We start from the raw sequence: 16757 nt of genomic DNA, 5'->3' as shown, positions 1-16757 counted from the left end.
TCTTGATTCAAAATAATCCCTACTTCCTTTTCCCGTTTTAAACTGTTGTGAGTCCTCTAGAATTTGATCTATATAATTTAGGAATTGTTTTAGTCATACTTTTCTTGTATGTCTTAATGAAAATCTAAACAAGCTGATTGTTCCAATCCTCATCCTATATTTCTTTCATATAATAGTCCCGCAATTGTACTGTAAATATCTAAATAGATCTTAGTTTATAAAACCAAACTTATCTTTTAAAGTTTGGAAGTATTCTATTCTGCCATCTTTTATAATTGTACAAAAAGAAGAGATTCCTAAATATACCCATTGTTTAAATCTATTATCCATAGTCCCAGGTTAATCTAGGTCAAGCGCCACCCAATTCAGAATTTGAAATGTACAGTAAGTTCCTTTACCGCTGTAAACCAAGTTTTCAGTGTAAACTGTGTTAGTGGTTGTATTATTTTAAAATATGTTATTTTAATTCTAGTACTCAAAATCAATTATTGTGTTGAAGGGAATTCTGTTATTTTTCTCATAGGGGACAGCTGGAGGACCTGGACCTAAAGGAGATGCTGTGAGGATTTAATTTTTTTGCCTTCCTAAACTACAGTATGTTGACTTGCAGAATTGTAATATATGCCATTGCATTATTAGGGAAGAAGAGGAGACTTTGGACCTAAAGGAAGCACTGGACCTAATGGGTCAAAAGGAGAGAAGGTTAGTGTTCGGGTTTACGGATAATTGAAAGGTGTTTAGTTTGTGCAAGGGAGCAGACTAACATTTAAAACATATACATATGATTTGTATCTTAGAAATGCAGTTGACACAAGCAGTATCTTGAGCTGGAGAATGCAGATGTCAAATGAACAAATATCAACAAAAAACTGTAACAAACTTATTATTTTATTTTTTTGTAGGTCATGATAACAACGAGTATAGAAATAGTCTACGGTCTCTGTGTTTTTTGTTGTTGTTGGTTGTGAACTGTAAAATGTCTTAAGTTTATGCAGTTTTTTTTTTAATAAGCGTGTAAAATACGTGCAGTTCACAGTTCAAATGAGTGCCTGTTTCATTTTGCTTTTGACTTTAATATTTCTCATACACGAGAGATATGGCGAGGTTTTTATTTATGTTAAAAAATACATTTTCCATAGACAAAAAAAGTGTGACAAATTTAATATCAGTCTGGATCCCTGAAGCTGCTCTTACTTTAACATAAACTCTAGGAGTGTAACAAATCATGGTTGATCACAACCCACAGTTCACAATCTGTGGGAAGTGACATGCAGATTAATAACTTTTTTGAACTTTTCAAGAGTTCACACTTAGCTGATAATCAATAAAGCGTATTTGGCATGCTGTCCCGGGAGAGAGCCCTGAGCTTGTAATATCCTCGAGCCCGGGGCTCCCTCCCGTTAGAAGGGCGAGAGCGGAGTTTGCCGCGTGAGAAGTGTAAACTAGTGTAGTTTTTGGTGATAATTTGGTTTAGTCGATTGGCTATAGTTTATGTTTTTGGACGGTGGGAGGAAACCGGGGGACCCGGGGGAAACCCACGCGAACACGGGGAGAACATGTAAACTCCGCACAGAAACACCAACCAGCCCGATAGGAGGTTGGACCAGTGGTGTTCTTGCTGTGAGGCAACAGTGCTAGCCACTGGGCCACCGTGTCGCCCTATCAGAAAAAGAGGGAGGAAGTAGGGGTGGAAGGGGGGGAAGCTTCAAGACGAAGATAGCTGGAGTGAAAAACTCTAGTTATTTATAATGCTTCCGTAATCATCTAATGGGTCAGATTACGGAGCTAATGAGGACCCAGCCGTGTTGATCATAAGCACGTGATCCTCTCGAAATTAGTTTATAAATAAACCACATTTAATCCAACATTTTTAACAATTGCAGAGAGATCACCTCCCGCCTCATTTAAATCACATTAATGAAAGCATTTTGGCTTCCTTGTAAAATATAATGATGATGAAAAAAGTTGTGGTGGGATCTATCTAAATGCTTTCTTAAGTTATGAATTAAAGGACTTTTCTGTCACTGTTTGTTTAGCCTGAATTAATGCATTCAGTGCAAAGCTGCACATTTAAACACTAAAAGATCTTAATTTAAACCTGCGCAACATGAATGATAAAGGATAATGAATGCATATATTTATTAATAATTCAATGTTCTGCGTTCAAATCAGCATTTGATCGAGAGAGATTCAGTTTTTACACTTTTTCAGTTAGTTACAAACAATTAAATAACACAGTAGTCCTGGGGAACAGTTTATAGTTCAAATATAAACACTGATGTTTATGGTAAAGATTAAAATCACCGTTAAATGGAACTTACACCGGTGAATGTTGTAGCAATTGCATTCTGTAACCAATGGGTGGCAACAAACAACCATCAAAGTTATGTCACTGAATAGGTTTTAAAAAATTATTCACCTATAATGAGACATGAAGTTTTATGTATGAATTGTTAAATCATTAGTTGAAAATTAATATGATATGTTGTACAAGATGTTAGATTTCTATATTTACCATTATCAGCAACAGTCGTAAAGATCATTTTTCGTATTAAATATTTTTTCAGCTGGTTCTTTCTTGACTTTTATTTTTATTAAATTTACAGGTTCTAAGTTCTGTTTGTTAAAACCAATGGTTTTTGCAGTAATATTTTTGTATAAATTGAAAGCAAATAACATTTGTCTCCTACCTTTATTGCTCATCCGAAAAATGGTCCGATCCGTGAATCAAAAACTGTAGTGTGATCCATACACCACCTATAAGCACAGATACATTTTTATTTATGAATTATTTTATCAATGTCCTGGATGATTCATTAAAATATGTATAACATTTGACAGGGTGAACCAGGTCCTGAGGGACCCAGAGGTCTTGCAGGTGAAGTTGGCGGCAAAGGATCCAAGGTAAAAACCATTGATTTGGCTGCTGTATTTTGTATTTTTATTGGTTTAAATTTGGAGATATTTGGAGTAAAAATAACATTTGCTTTTGTAACTAATTTCTAGGGTGATAACGGACTTCCAGGACCAAGAGGCCCACCAGGATCTCCTGGAGAAGCAGGCAGAAAGGTAATAGAAACTATTTGCAATCAGCCTCATCATACACTTTGGCTGAACATGTCTGAAACTGAAGGCGGATTACTGTAGGTCAGATGATGAACTCATTTAGTTGGATGTATGAATAAATATGATGATTCCATGTAGGGTTCCTCGGGTGACCCAGGTGATTCTGGCCCTAGAGGTGATCCTGGCCCTCCTGGACCAAAGGTACAACACACGCACGCATGCACGCATGCACACACACACACACACACACACACACACACACACACACACACACACACACACACACACACACACACACACACACACACACACACACACACACACACACACACACATCATCAAATCAATGTTTGCTTTTCTGGCTTATCTGTTACAAAAATAACAAATTTATGCTGCAGGGTGATTCTGGCAGACCTGGATTCAGCTATCCTGGACCAAGAGGACCAACGGTACTGTAATTGGTTGAAAATAATATCCTGTATTTCACAAACGTTCTGTGTATTTATTTGATGTATGTTTGTTCTACAGGGTGACAGGGGTGAAAAAGGTTCACCTGGACCCAGGGGAAGCAGAGGAGACTGTGGACCAAAGGGTGACCCAGGTCTAAAGGGAACTCCAGGAGAGCCGGTGAGCAAATTGATTCATTTCAGCTGCATATTTGCTATTTAGGAAAGTCATAATTACAGGGCTAAAGCGTCTATGTGACTGCTTCAAATGCAGTGCTTTATAAAACCAGATTAGCCAACCCTCCCGTTTTTCCCAGGATTCTCCCGTATTTTACAGTTCTATCCCGCTATCATCCCGCAAACGTATTTTCCTGTATTTCGCCCGTATTTTCAGTCTTTCTCTGAAAGGTGGCAAAAAAACATTAAAGAGCTGAGCCTCTCTATACGCAACCAAACCGCCAACCACAAGGGTCCGCCCCTTGCTCTTAAATGTGAGTCTGTTCTGTGCTTCGGCTTTGTTTAGGCACGAAAACACTTTGAAAAAAATATAAAAACGGAGGGATTCCCTCTCCTTTTCATTACAGGTGCCGTCGCCCCTTTATGTAATCCTCAAAACAGTCATATAGCGGTGCATGACTGTCAGACGTGCTCCATAGTGATAAATAGACTCTGTTTCCAAAACGGATCCCAAACAGACATTTACACATAATTAATAATATAAAGATGTTGATCTTGGTCGTTTTTAATTTCGTCCTAAATGAGCATAAAAGTTTAGAAAAACAATCAAACACTTTCATTATGATGTTAGATGTTTGCATTTTTAAAATGACATTTAATGTAGTCAAACGAAAAAATCTAAATAAATAAGAGATTCATTCATTGCTCTTTAATCAGGATGTGAAAGCTATACAGTAAAGAAACGGATAATGAGATTTGATAACCTGATTCTATTTCATTATAATAGCTATTAATTTTTCTAAACTGAACTGTTTGCTAATTTATTTGCTGCTAATGTATACTATATTTCTTTTGTAATTAATAATTATTAATAATAATTATATTATATTATATGTAAAATTATAATTATTTTCTTTTGTAAATAATAATAATAAAACATATTACTGACCATTTAACTGTTTATTCACAATAAAACAACTCCTAATAAACATATTTACTAATTTGGGGATTTACTAGGGGGGGGGGGGGGGGGGTGGTGGTATCCCTGATTTTGGTGGGCATATCCCTTATTTTCACATCCCAATGTTGACAGGTATGCAGTTCTATGATTAAAGTATTAAAGTATACTTATTTTTTTTCTGTGTAAATGCATTAATTCCATTAATTTGTAAATGCATTAATTAAGTGCCACTTTATAGTATCAAGGTCAACTTTATTTGTATAGCACATTACAACATCAAGCATGTTGACCAAACTGTTTCACAGACATGGAAAAATAGCAAACAATGAGGGAAAAATACAGTATGTAGTCCAATAAATTAAAATATAAACATTATTTTAAGAGATCTGTACCAAGTCCTAAAAATAATAGAAAATACAAAATTAAAAACACCTCTGTGGAGCATCTGCAGTGTATTTTTGGCACAAGTTTCCATGCTTCCATAAAGTTTTACAGTATATTGATTATATTTTGTTGTTACTTTGTTGTTTTTCAGGGAGAGCCTGGACCATCAGGAGAGCCGGGACAGAGGGGTCCTAGAGGAGATGGAGGAAGAGATGTAATTTTTATTTTTAATGTATAATAAAGGGATAGTCACTTAAAGACAAACCTCTTAAGTTATTCAATTAAAGGGGTAATATAGTACAGTGTTTCCCAACCCTGTTCCTGAAGGCACACCAACAGTCCACATTTTCAACCTCTCCCTAATCAAACACACCTGAATCATCTTATCATAACATCAGAAGAGACTTCAAAGCCTGAAATGAATGGGTCAGATAATGGAGACATCCAAAATATGTACTGTTGGTGTGCCTCCAGGTACAGGGTTGGGAAACACTGATATAGTAAATGGAATTCAGAAATCTGTTTTTAGTGACACCAGTGGTTGTTAAGTGAACTGCAACAGGCAATGAATGTGCGCACGAGCACAAACACAAGCAATAATGAACAAAGGTGCTTAAAGTGATAAAATGCCTGGATTTAAGGTCATTGCACACTGAATCAGATTTTTTTTGCAGTAATTTTTTCACGTTAAAAAATAATTTGACCTCATGTTGGGTCAATCGTATTGACACACTGCCTCCAAAACTTTCATCTGTCATAAACATTTCTTTTCCATTTTTTGCATCTGAAAAAATGATTTGAGAGGTGTTTTGACAGTTCAGAGCCACCGTACAAGCAAAAAGCTAAATACAGAAGGCCATCATTTGAGCTACAGATAACTTTATGACAAACACAGAGCATAAAATAAACACAGAATGTGGCAGTCAGAGAACTCCTATATGCTGCATTCAGTGACTGCCGCACTTCTCACTAGCTGCTGTTTGGTGTGTGTGTGTGTCCATACATTTCACATACTGCTCATAGACATTATAATAGAAAGCTTGATGCCTCATGGTCCGCTTTCGGCTTGTTGCTTTGACACGTCAACACAGCCGCCATCTATTATACTGTCTATAGGTGATGTCTCTGTTCAGGATTTGTTTACGTACGTGAATATATGAAGTATCACAAGCAATGTATCAAAATTCCACTGATTTCCTGAAATAAACTTTGCATTTGGGGATAATCTAGCGAAGATCTTTGATAATAAGCTGAACTCTCTTTCTTTGTGCAGTATTGGATAAACAAAATATGCAGCCTATTCTTTTCCATTTCTACTTTGGAGAAGAGAGGATAAGAAAGTATCTACGCTTAAACCGACTTGAAATGGATTAATTAATACGCATCGCACTCAGTGTGCAAGTTTTTTGCACGTGACGAATTTTTCGCATATGAACACGAAAAAAAACACATACACAAATTTCGGACCTCAGTGTGCAAAGGCCTTTACTCATGGAAAAGCAGGCTTTCATAGACAATCTAGGTCTCTTTTTAAGTTTGAATTAACTGTTGAAGTGAAGTTTCACAAACTAATTTCGAGAGGCACACGTGAGATGATTGACAGCAGATGGTCTCTCGTCTAAAATCATTAGTTAGCCAATTAGATTAATTCAAACTCACTATTAGTAGCCTAGTTAAACTTACTCCCTTATCTTCATTTTCTGAAGAAACCCTCCATCCAACCCTTCTTCCCCTTTCTTCGTTTACCAAGGGGAGCTCTCGAGAACCACCTGATCTCGTACTCCCCTTGCATGCTCAATTGACCAGGCGGGAGCCCGGGGCTCAATTAATTCTGAACTCAGGGTTCTCTCCTGGGACAGCATGCCAAACCTGCTAACATTTGTCAAACAATATCTAAGTGTGAAGTCTGGAAATGATCTTAATTGTGTCCTCAACAGGGTGATCCCGGACCAGAGGGGGACCCTGGCCTTACTGTAAGCATTCAGATTTTGTAAATGAATTGCACATTATACATGAAGTATGGATGCTGAGCATGTTCTCCACATATTCTCAGGAATGTGATGTCATGAACTACATCAGAGAAACCTGTGGATGCTGTGGTAGGATTCTTCTTATTAAAACTGTTTAGTGTGATGTAGTATATTTGTGTTTGTTACAAATTGTTCCTCTCCATTCCAGATTGTGAAAAGAGATGCGGTGCCCTGGATATTGTGTTTGTGATTGACAGCTCTGAGAGTGTGGGGCTGACCAATTTCACCCTGGAGAAGAACTTTGTGATCAACACCATTAACAGACTGGGCTCAATCGCTAAAGATCCCAGCTCTGAAACAGGTAAAAACACTGTCTTAATTAACATCATAGCAACCACTCATGACACCATGGCTGTTTCTCAATATGCGTTCTTGTCTGTACTTGCGTTCTTGTGTCCTTGTGAAACGTCATCAACCATCGCCGAAGTACTGTTAAAATTTAAAGTTCTCATCTTGCCAAGTACAGATAAAGTTCCCAGACGTGTACTTGCTCCAGCCCTTTTGCCAAAGATGCCCAGAGGGGACTTGTGCGAACTTACAAAGCACAGGTATCCCAGAATGCATTGCAGTGTAACCAGCGAAAGCTAATAGCGGAGAAGGAAACCCGCACGGTTTTAAAAATACTCCTCTGTTGTGTTACAAATTAAAGTTTTAAGAGTTTTTCAGGTGAAAATGTAGTTGTTTTAATCTCAAATCGGCAGTTTGTTTATAAAGATAGCGCGTTTTTGGCGATCTGCCTCAGCTTATGCAGACGCTGACCCCCAGCCTGTCAGCGGGAGCTTCGTCATCATCTCCCCCCGCCGAGACTAGCTTTATATCAACCAGTCCATCACGGTACCGCTGGATTGCATCTCTCCATTGTAGTTAATACATGATATTTAATACATCTTGTGCATATCTAACAGACAGTTTTTTGGTCTTATAAATCTATTTTTTGTTATCAGGTATATTATTTTGTCAGTGTTATTTTGTTTATAATTGTCTTTAATTATGTTACCGTGTTGTACAGGGTTTGACTTTGTTTACCAAATTGTTTAATGTTATCTTTATTTCTTATTGTGTACATCTTGACCTTTATACTTGTATAATGTCCATTGTAGTTTATTAAATCTGATTATAAAAGACACGAGTCTGTGTATAATAACCTATTTCACTTCACATTTATAGTGATTTATGTTTACATTTTCTTAAATAAAGAATATTGATTTATAATATTAATATAATATTAATTATAAGGCCGTGCTTTATATAATTAAATCATTTTATTTTAAATGTACAGTAAAACCGATGAATCCGTGGTGAGGTAAGTGACGTTATAAAATACACTGCCGTTCCATTTGAAGAAGTACCCGACTTGTGTCATCTCGTCCTCTGTAGTTCGTTCTTCCAAGTCTGAACTTCCAAGGACGCAAGTCCGAACTTTGCGTACTTGAGAAACAGCCCCTGCCAAACCCAAAGCAGGATAAGTAATCTTAGAAACCACAAAGCACCCACCTCTTCCAAAAGCATAGTAATGATGCAAAGATGAGACATCTTAACAACTGCATAGTGACACCCTAGCAACTACTCACAACAAGATGAGTCACAGCAAAGAGCTTAGAATGACCAAGAAGCGACACTCAATAGAATGTTCCATTGCAACACAGCGCCCAGCAACAGCCCTGCGATTCCACCATTTTTAAGTGAAAGCGATCGGCCGTCCATTAGATCTTATTGCTATCAGGATGGCAAGCAGCTGCTTTGTTTATTTATTTATTTATTTATTTAAAAAGTGCATTAAAGCTGAGATACATCCTGAAAGACAACAATACAACACTTACAATCACAATCATCAGCACTTTTAATAGTTTATTTTATAGACTTAAAAATGCTGTTGTTCTATTGGAATTTTCATTCCAAAATGGCTGCCGCGCCATCTAGTGGCTGTTTACCAAATCGCACTAGAGTGTCGCCTCTTGGTGATTCTATGCTCTTTGGTCAGAGTAGCACCTGCTTAACAGCACCCAAGTAACGCTTCTAAAACACCCTGAGCTATGATCTATATCTAGTAGCAATGCAGATGAGCTTTAATGTAATCTAATCAAATGTGTATCTGCCGAATGTCTCAGGAACTCGAGTCGGTGTAGTCCAGTACAGTCACAACGGAACGTTCCAGGCCATTCGACTCAACGACTCCAAGATCGACTCGATGTCAGCTTTCAAAGACGCTGTGAAGAAGCTAGAGTGGATTGCTGGAGGAACGTGGACGCCTTCAGCCCTGAAGTTCGCCTATGATAACCTAATTCGTGACAGCCGACGTGCGAAGGCCAATGTGACGGTGGTCGTAATCACAGACGGCAGGTATGATCCCCGGGATGATGACAAACTGCTCAATTACCTCTGCACCGACACCAGCATTGATGTCAACGCTATTGGTATCGGAGATATGTTTGACCAGCCAGAGGAAAACGAAAGCCTGAAGTCTATCGCCTGTAGAAAAGACGGAAGAGTCATGGGAATGAGGCGATTCGCTGATCTGGTCGCAGAGGATTTCATCGATAGAATTGAGACTGTACTCTGTCCGGGTGAGTGCTGTGAGATATGTTGTCTGATTTTACACTGCACTGTTAGACTTTGCCGCAATTTTTACAGTTATTTACTGCAAATAACGGCCAGTGAAATACCATATATATTCTGTAAAGTTCGCTTACTGTATAGGGATGCAACGATTAACCGATTTCACTATTAACTGCGCTTTAATTCATCATGGTTTATTAATCGTAAAGGCTTCTCAACATCGTGTTTCTGCACGATACAAAACGATACACGATGCAGATTTACATGCCCTCCAGAAACTTGCGTTCTGTGAATGAACGTCGCCTCGTGGTTCCATCCCTAAGAGGGAAGAAATCACTTTCCCGAACTCTCACATTCAATCTGCCCAGTTGGTGGAATGAACTCCTTAACTACATCAGAACAGCAGAGTCACTTGCTGTCTTCAAGAAACGACTAAAAACTCAACTATTTAGTCTCCACTTTCCTTCCTAATCTGCAACTGCCTCTCTGGCTATACCACTAACTGTACTCTCTCTCTCAAAAAAAAAAAAAATTAAAATTACTAATGCTTTGCTTCTTAGACTTTACACACCTGAAACTTGTCTATAGCACTTGTTCACTGCTGCTCTTATAGTTGTGTAAATTGCTTTCTTGTCCTCATTTGTAAGTTGCTTTGGATAAAAGCGTCTGCTAAATGACTAAATGTAAATGTAAAACAAATAATAAAAAGAATAAAAAACAGATAAAAACTGATTCAAATGTGATAAAATAGGTTATAAAATAATGAAAAAGAAGAGAAAAACGTAATAGTGCGATCTGTTGGACGTAGCACAGTGCTCATTCAGTAAAGGCACAGCTAAACAGATGTGTTTTCAGTCTTGCTTTGAACGTGCCTAATGTTGGAGCACTTCTGATCATTTCTGGAAGCTGATTCCAGCAGCGAGGGGCGTAGTTGCTGAAAGCCGATTCACCCTGCTTTGACTGAACATAGTATAATATACAGAGGTTCAGCAGCCTTTGACTACATTTGTTCTCTTTATAAAGGAAGATTTTTAAATTTAAATTAGACAAATACAATTTTTTGATTTATTTATTTGTTCATTTTTTGTTCTGTAATTTATTTTCAGTGTAAAATTATTAAATAATTATTACTAACTTTGTTTTACTTATTACAAAGAGAAATGGAATATTAAACAACACTTTAAAATATAAGGAGTTTTCATGTAAAACTAGTAGTGTTTTAAAATTAATCAATGCATAATAATCACGTGAAATCGTGATTATTCCTCAGACTTTAATGGTACAACCAAAATCTGTAATCGTTGCATCCCTACTACTGTAATATGCACTGCATTGTGGGTCATTAAAAAAATTCTACTGTAATCAACATACAGAAGCAGTACTTGATTAGATGAAGACAAATATGCGACGGTTAACGAAAAAATGAATCACTTGTTTGGATTGCATTAAATTCAATAGTAAATACACAAAATAAAGGTTTAGTACTGCTAGTGTGAAATGTAAATAAATTACAGTAAAAAATTGTCATACTGTAAAATGAAAAAGGGCATTTTTTGCATATAAAGAAGTTTCGGTAAGGCTATATTACTGTAAAATGAAATTGCGGTAGGGCCTTGCTACCCTGTTAAACACATTTACAGGTAAGTTACTGTAAAGGGGCAGTTGCAGTATCTTGCTGGCAACAGTGCAAAAATACAATAAAATGTCTAACAATGTGTGTAAATTGAGTTTCTTTTCATCACTTTTGTTGGTTTGCTTGTTTTAGATCCCGTGGTGATTTGCCCTGATCTTCCATGTAAAAGTGGTAGGTGTTTTTTTTCCTAGTGTGTCCATACATGAAATGTGAGTGAGATAAAAAAAAATATATATATATTTCAGACAGATCCATATTACATACAGAATGCATATGTTTCATTCTTTAGTATCACTGTTCTTTTATTCATTTATTTTTAATGCTCATATTTGCATGGTTTGAATGGGCTGAAACAGGGGGAAAGTATGTATTCAGTGAATGCTGTTTCAGTATTACTTTTGAATTATTGAAGTGTTTATAATTTGTAATTAGCTTTGAAATTTTTCATGTCATTTTGTGATGTGCTTTTGTCATCTGTAGTAGTTTTTGTAGGGCCTTTTTATATTGATTAAGGTTTGATTTGTTTTTTTAATTTTTGTTTTATTTGTAGTTTTTTGTAGTACTTTAGCAAACAGACATTTCAGTAAGAGTTTCTTAGGCAGCATTTTAAATTATATTATATTATATTATATTATATTATATTATATTATATTATATTATATTATATTATATTATATTATATTATATTATATTATATTATATTATATTATATTTATTATATTATATCATATATTAAAAACTATATTATATTATATTATATTATATTATATTTATTATATTATATTATATTATATTATATTATATATCATATTTTATTATATTATATTGTACTTTATTATATATTATATTATATATATTATATTATGTTATATTATATTATATTATATTATATTATATTATATTACATTATACTATATTATATTTATTATATTATACTATACTATATTATATCATATTATATTAAATATTATATTATATTTTATTATATGATATATTTATTATATTTTATTATGTTATATTATATTATATTTATTATACTATATTATATTATATCATATTATATTATATTATTTTATTATACTATTTTTTTAAATATTATATTATATTATATTATTTATATTGTATTGTATTATATTATATTATATTATTTATATTATATTATATTATATTATATTATATTATTTATATTATATTATATTATAATATATTATATTATTTATATTATATTATATTATATTATATTATATTATATTATATTATATTATATTATTTATATTATATTATATTATAATATATTATATTATTTATATTATATTCTATTATATTATATTAATTATATTATATTATATTATATTATATTATATTATATTATATTATATTATATTATTTATATTATATTATATTATATTATTATATTATATTATATTATATATTATATATTATATTATGTTATATTATATTATATTATATAATATATTATAACAATTTTTTTTAAAGATAATACAGAAATTATTTTTAATAGTTTGTATTTTACAGTACTTTATACAATACAATTCATGTCTAATTACTGGATGACATGAACAGATTCTTTATATAAAATACATGGACCCAAACTTATATTTTAGTATTTGAGTAAGTTTAATATTGTTAATGAAGCAAATGCAAAAAAAAAAAGCAGGATAAATATTCAGCATAATTATGAAAGTCATTTTTTCTTAAATTAAAGATTTAGTACACATAACAAATGTTAAAAATTTTTTAGGTGGTGCATCTCAAATGTATATTATACATTTGTTATGTTATAAGCAGCCCCATCTCACAAAGAAAAGTCAGATCCGTAATCCTACCCAATTTCTACCTTACTAACTATTAATAAACAGCTAATTAGTAGTTTATTAAGCTAATAGTGTTAGTTAATATTTTGTGAATATCTTGAGTTGTGACCAAAACTAAAGCGTTACCAAATTTTTTTGTACTATTTTGCTGTCAGTGACCTTTCCTTGTGAGTATACCAGCAAAACACACACTAATCAGCACAAAAGATATCAAATCCAAAACCAATCAAAGCAGCGACTAGGCGGAGCCGGTTGCTGGAGGCCCCTAAAACTATTGTTTCAACGCTCACTTGCAGATGACGCCCATGCAGAGGAGTGGAAGGACAGTCCCATCCCAACCACTGTACTAAGCGTCTCAAACTTAATCAGCAATCTACAAGAGGCCAAACACCCTGATACCTACACCAAGGCCGTAGCTACATTGGCTTACACAGCCCAGATGGCTAAACTGAGCCCTGAACCTGACAAACAGAGATGGACCGATCTGTTCATTGACTCTTTTAGAGTCATCTATTCGGAGATTAACGGAGACCCAAACAAAGCGCTCGGCTTGTGCTAGGAAGCATGGGATTGGGCATTTCCAAAATATTCCAATCGATGGCTTGAGTAGAGTAGGATGCACTTGGCCTCGCTGTAGGATTGCGCTTAAGTACTAAAAAGCTAGCTGATCAGTGCATGAAAATTAACAGAAATTGAATGCAGTTGCTAATACCTCTAGATGTTGGCGTCATGAACAGTTAACATCCAACTATATTTCTTTGCTAACCTCTGCTATAAGCAATTTGCTTATATAAAATTGTGACCTTGATGATTTCTGGCTGCTTTTCAATCGTTGCATTGAAATTATTGCATTAGCATTCAAGCTAAATGAGCAATGTTTCGAATAGATGTACAGATTTATCATCAGTTTGTTTGCAAAGCATGCTACAGGTGCTTATCTGAATTTGCTTGAATCCTCAGGGCCTATGAGATTTGAAGGCATTTTTGAGCTCTTATAAATGTGATCATTCATACTTGAAAGGTTAGTTTTGATTAAAAAAGAAAGTTCTGTTATCACTTTCTTACCATTATGTCTTCCAGGCCTGTATGGTTTTATTTATTTTATATTTTCATATTTTTTTTAAAAAAACTGTGATTATTAGCTGTTGGAAAGGAAATTGAACTCTCCCAGCAAATAGTTTTGCGTTTAATAGACGTCTAATAGACATCTAAACATAGACAGCTTGGCTAAAACAACGCTAAACTTGAGCTAGGCTGTCAGTGAAAATAATAGACATCTAAGAATAGCCCAAAACTAGACTAGTCGTCAAATAGACAGATTAGACAGACTTTATACAATATGTACAGTGCATCCGGAAAGTGTTCATAGCGCTTCACTTTTTCCACATTTTTTATGTTACAGCCTTATTCCAAAATGGATTAAATGTATTTATTTCCTCAAAATTCTACACACACTACCCCATAATGACAATGTGAAAAAAGATTTTTTTAAATTGTTGCAAAAATATGTAAAAAATAAAAAACCTGAAAAATCACATGTACATAAGTATTCACAGCCTTTGCTCAATACTTTGTTGCTGCACCTTTGGCAGCAATTACAGCCTCAAGTCTTTTTGAATATGATGCCACAAGCTTGGCACACCTGTCTTTGGGAATTTTTGCCCATTCCTCTTTGCAGAACCTCTCAAGCTCTATCGGGTTAGATGGGAAGCGACGATGTACAGCCATTTTCAGATCTCTCCAGAGATGTTTAATAGGATTTAGATCTGGGCTCTGGCTGGGCCACTCAAGGACATTCACCGAGTTGTTGTGAAGCCACTCCATTGATATTTTTAAGGTGTGCTTTGGGTAATTGTGCTGCTGGAAGATGAACCGTCGCCCCAGTCTGAGGTCAAGAGCACTCTGAAGCAGGTTTTAATTCAGGATTTCTCTGTACATTGCTGCATTCATCTTACCATCTATCCTGACTAGTCTTCCAGTTCCTGCTGCTGAACAACATCCCCACAGAATGATGCTGCCACCACCGTGCTGGATGGTATTAGCCTAGTGATGAGCGGTGCTTGGTTTTCTCCAAACGTAACGCCTGGCATTCACTCCATAGAGTTCAATTTGAGTCTCATCAGACCAGAGAATTTTGTTTCTTATGGTCTGAGAGTCCTTCAGATGCCTTTTGGCAAATTCCAGGTGGGGAGTGGCTTCTGTCTGGCCACTCTACCATGCAGGCTTGATTGGTGGATTGCTGCACAGATGGTTGTCCTTCTGTAAGGTTCTCCACTCTCCACAGAAGAACGCTGAAGCTCAGGCAGAGTGACCATCGGGTTATTGATCACCTCCCTGAATAGGGCCCTTCTCCCCCGATCACTCCGCTTTGATGGCCGACCAGCTCTAGGAAGAGAACTGGTGGTTCCAAACATCTTCCACTTACGGATGATGGAGGCCATTGTGCTCATTGGAATTTTCAGAGAAGCAGACCTTTTTCTGTAACCTTCCCCAGCCTTGTGCCTCAAGACAATCCTGTCTCGGAGGTCCACATACAATTCCTTAGTCTTCCTGCTTGGTTTGTGCTTTGACATGCACTGTCAACCCTGGGACATTATATAGACAGGTGCATACCTTTTCAAGTCATGTCCAATCAACTGAATTTACGGCAGACAATCTCTAATTAAGCTGCTGAAACATCTCAACATCAGTGGAAACAGAATATATCTGAGCTCAATTCAGAGCTTAAAGGCAAAGGCTGTGAATACTGATGTACATGAGATTTTTCAGGTTTTTAATTTTTTAATAAATTTGCAACGATTTCAAAAACTCTTTTTTCACATTGTCATTATGGGGCATTGTGTGTAGAATTTTGAGAAAAGAAATGAAAAACTGTTACACAAAAAAATGTGGAAAAAGTGAAGAGCTATGAATACTTTCCGGATGCACTGTATAATCATTCATTTCTTTTTATTTGATGACTAGTCTAGTTTTGGCCTATTCTTAGACGTCTATTAGATTTTCACTGACAGCCCTAATTTAGCCTTTTTTTAGCCAAGACGACTATGTTTAGACATCTATTAGACATCTTTTAAAAACAAAAATTGCTTGCTGGGCTATGAAAATAGTGTACGATTGAAGGGAAATCTTACAGGTTTGCACCGACATGCAGTGATGACGGAGTTTTCATTTTTGGTTGATCTGTTCCTTTAAAACATCTCTATATTAACAAACCATTCATTTTGATACTACATGCATATCAGTTTTGCACTTTGCACATTAAGACCGAGTTGTCAGACCATACCCCTTTAGCTTCTCCTAGGTTGGTGAAATATCTGTGAAGCTTTTTAGTGCTGCTTTACTTATTGTTGACTGTCAAATGCCCACTGTGTGTTGTATCAATTGAAGAATGTTTTGTTAACTTCTGTACCAATGTTATATAATTCAGCTTTATTCTTAAAGGGGTCCTATTATGCTTTTTACACTTTTTTTATGTTGTTGTTTGGGAATGAAAAAAGGAAGTTATTCCATTTAGACTGCAAAGCTAGATTTCATTCACCCCCAACCTAAATCTTGTCCCCATATAGTACTCTACACAACCTGACAAAAGTCTTGTCGTCGATCCCAGTTGTAAAAGCAACAAACAATAACTCTACTTCTAGTTGATCATTTGGAGAAGTGGCAGAAGGT

General features: G+C 35.3%; 1 protein-coding gene across 4 annotated transcripts in view; it reads left to right on the top strand.

Moving 5' to 3' along the window:
• Positions 1-16757, top strand: part of col6a2 (collagen, type VI, alpha 2) — a 37464-nt gene that overhangs the window by 15259 nt on the left and 5448 nt on the right. For 3 of the 4 annotated variants that reach the window (XM_056468216.1, XM_056468215.1, XM_056468217.1), the window contains exons 15-27: positions 524-559; positions 640-702; positions 2842-2904; positions 3007-3069; positions 3205-3267; positions 3465-3515; positions 3595-3693; positions 5186-5248; positions 6972-7007; positions 7088-7133; positions 7213-7365; positions 9173-9628; positions 11386-11424. In XM_056468216.1, the coding sequence (XP_056324191.1) occupies positions 524-559; positions 640-702; positions 2842-2904; positions 3007-3069; positions 3205-3267; positions 3465-3515; positions 3595-3693; positions 5186-5248; positions 6972-7007; positions 7088-7133; positions 7213-7365; positions 9173-9628; positions 11386-11424 (1231 nt within the window). Of the gene's footprint in view, positions 1-523; positions 560-639; positions 703-2841; positions 2905-3006; positions 3070-3204; positions 3268-3464; positions 3516-3594; positions 3694-5185; positions 5249-6971; positions 7008-7087; positions 7134-7212; positions 7366-9172; positions 9629-11385; positions 11425-13384; positions 14205-16757 lie in introns of those variants that run through there. The other variant, XM_056468218.1, reaches the window with a different exon arrangement.

This window comes from Danio aesculapii, chromosome 11, assembly GCF_903798145.1.
Source record: "Danio aesculapii chromosome 11, fDanAes4.1, whole genome shotgun sequence".
Lineage (NCBI taxonomy): Eukaryota > Metazoa > Chordata > Actinopteri > Cypriniformes > Danionidae > Danio > Danio aesculapii.
This window is presented reverse-complemented; position numbering and strand designations above follow the sequence as displayed.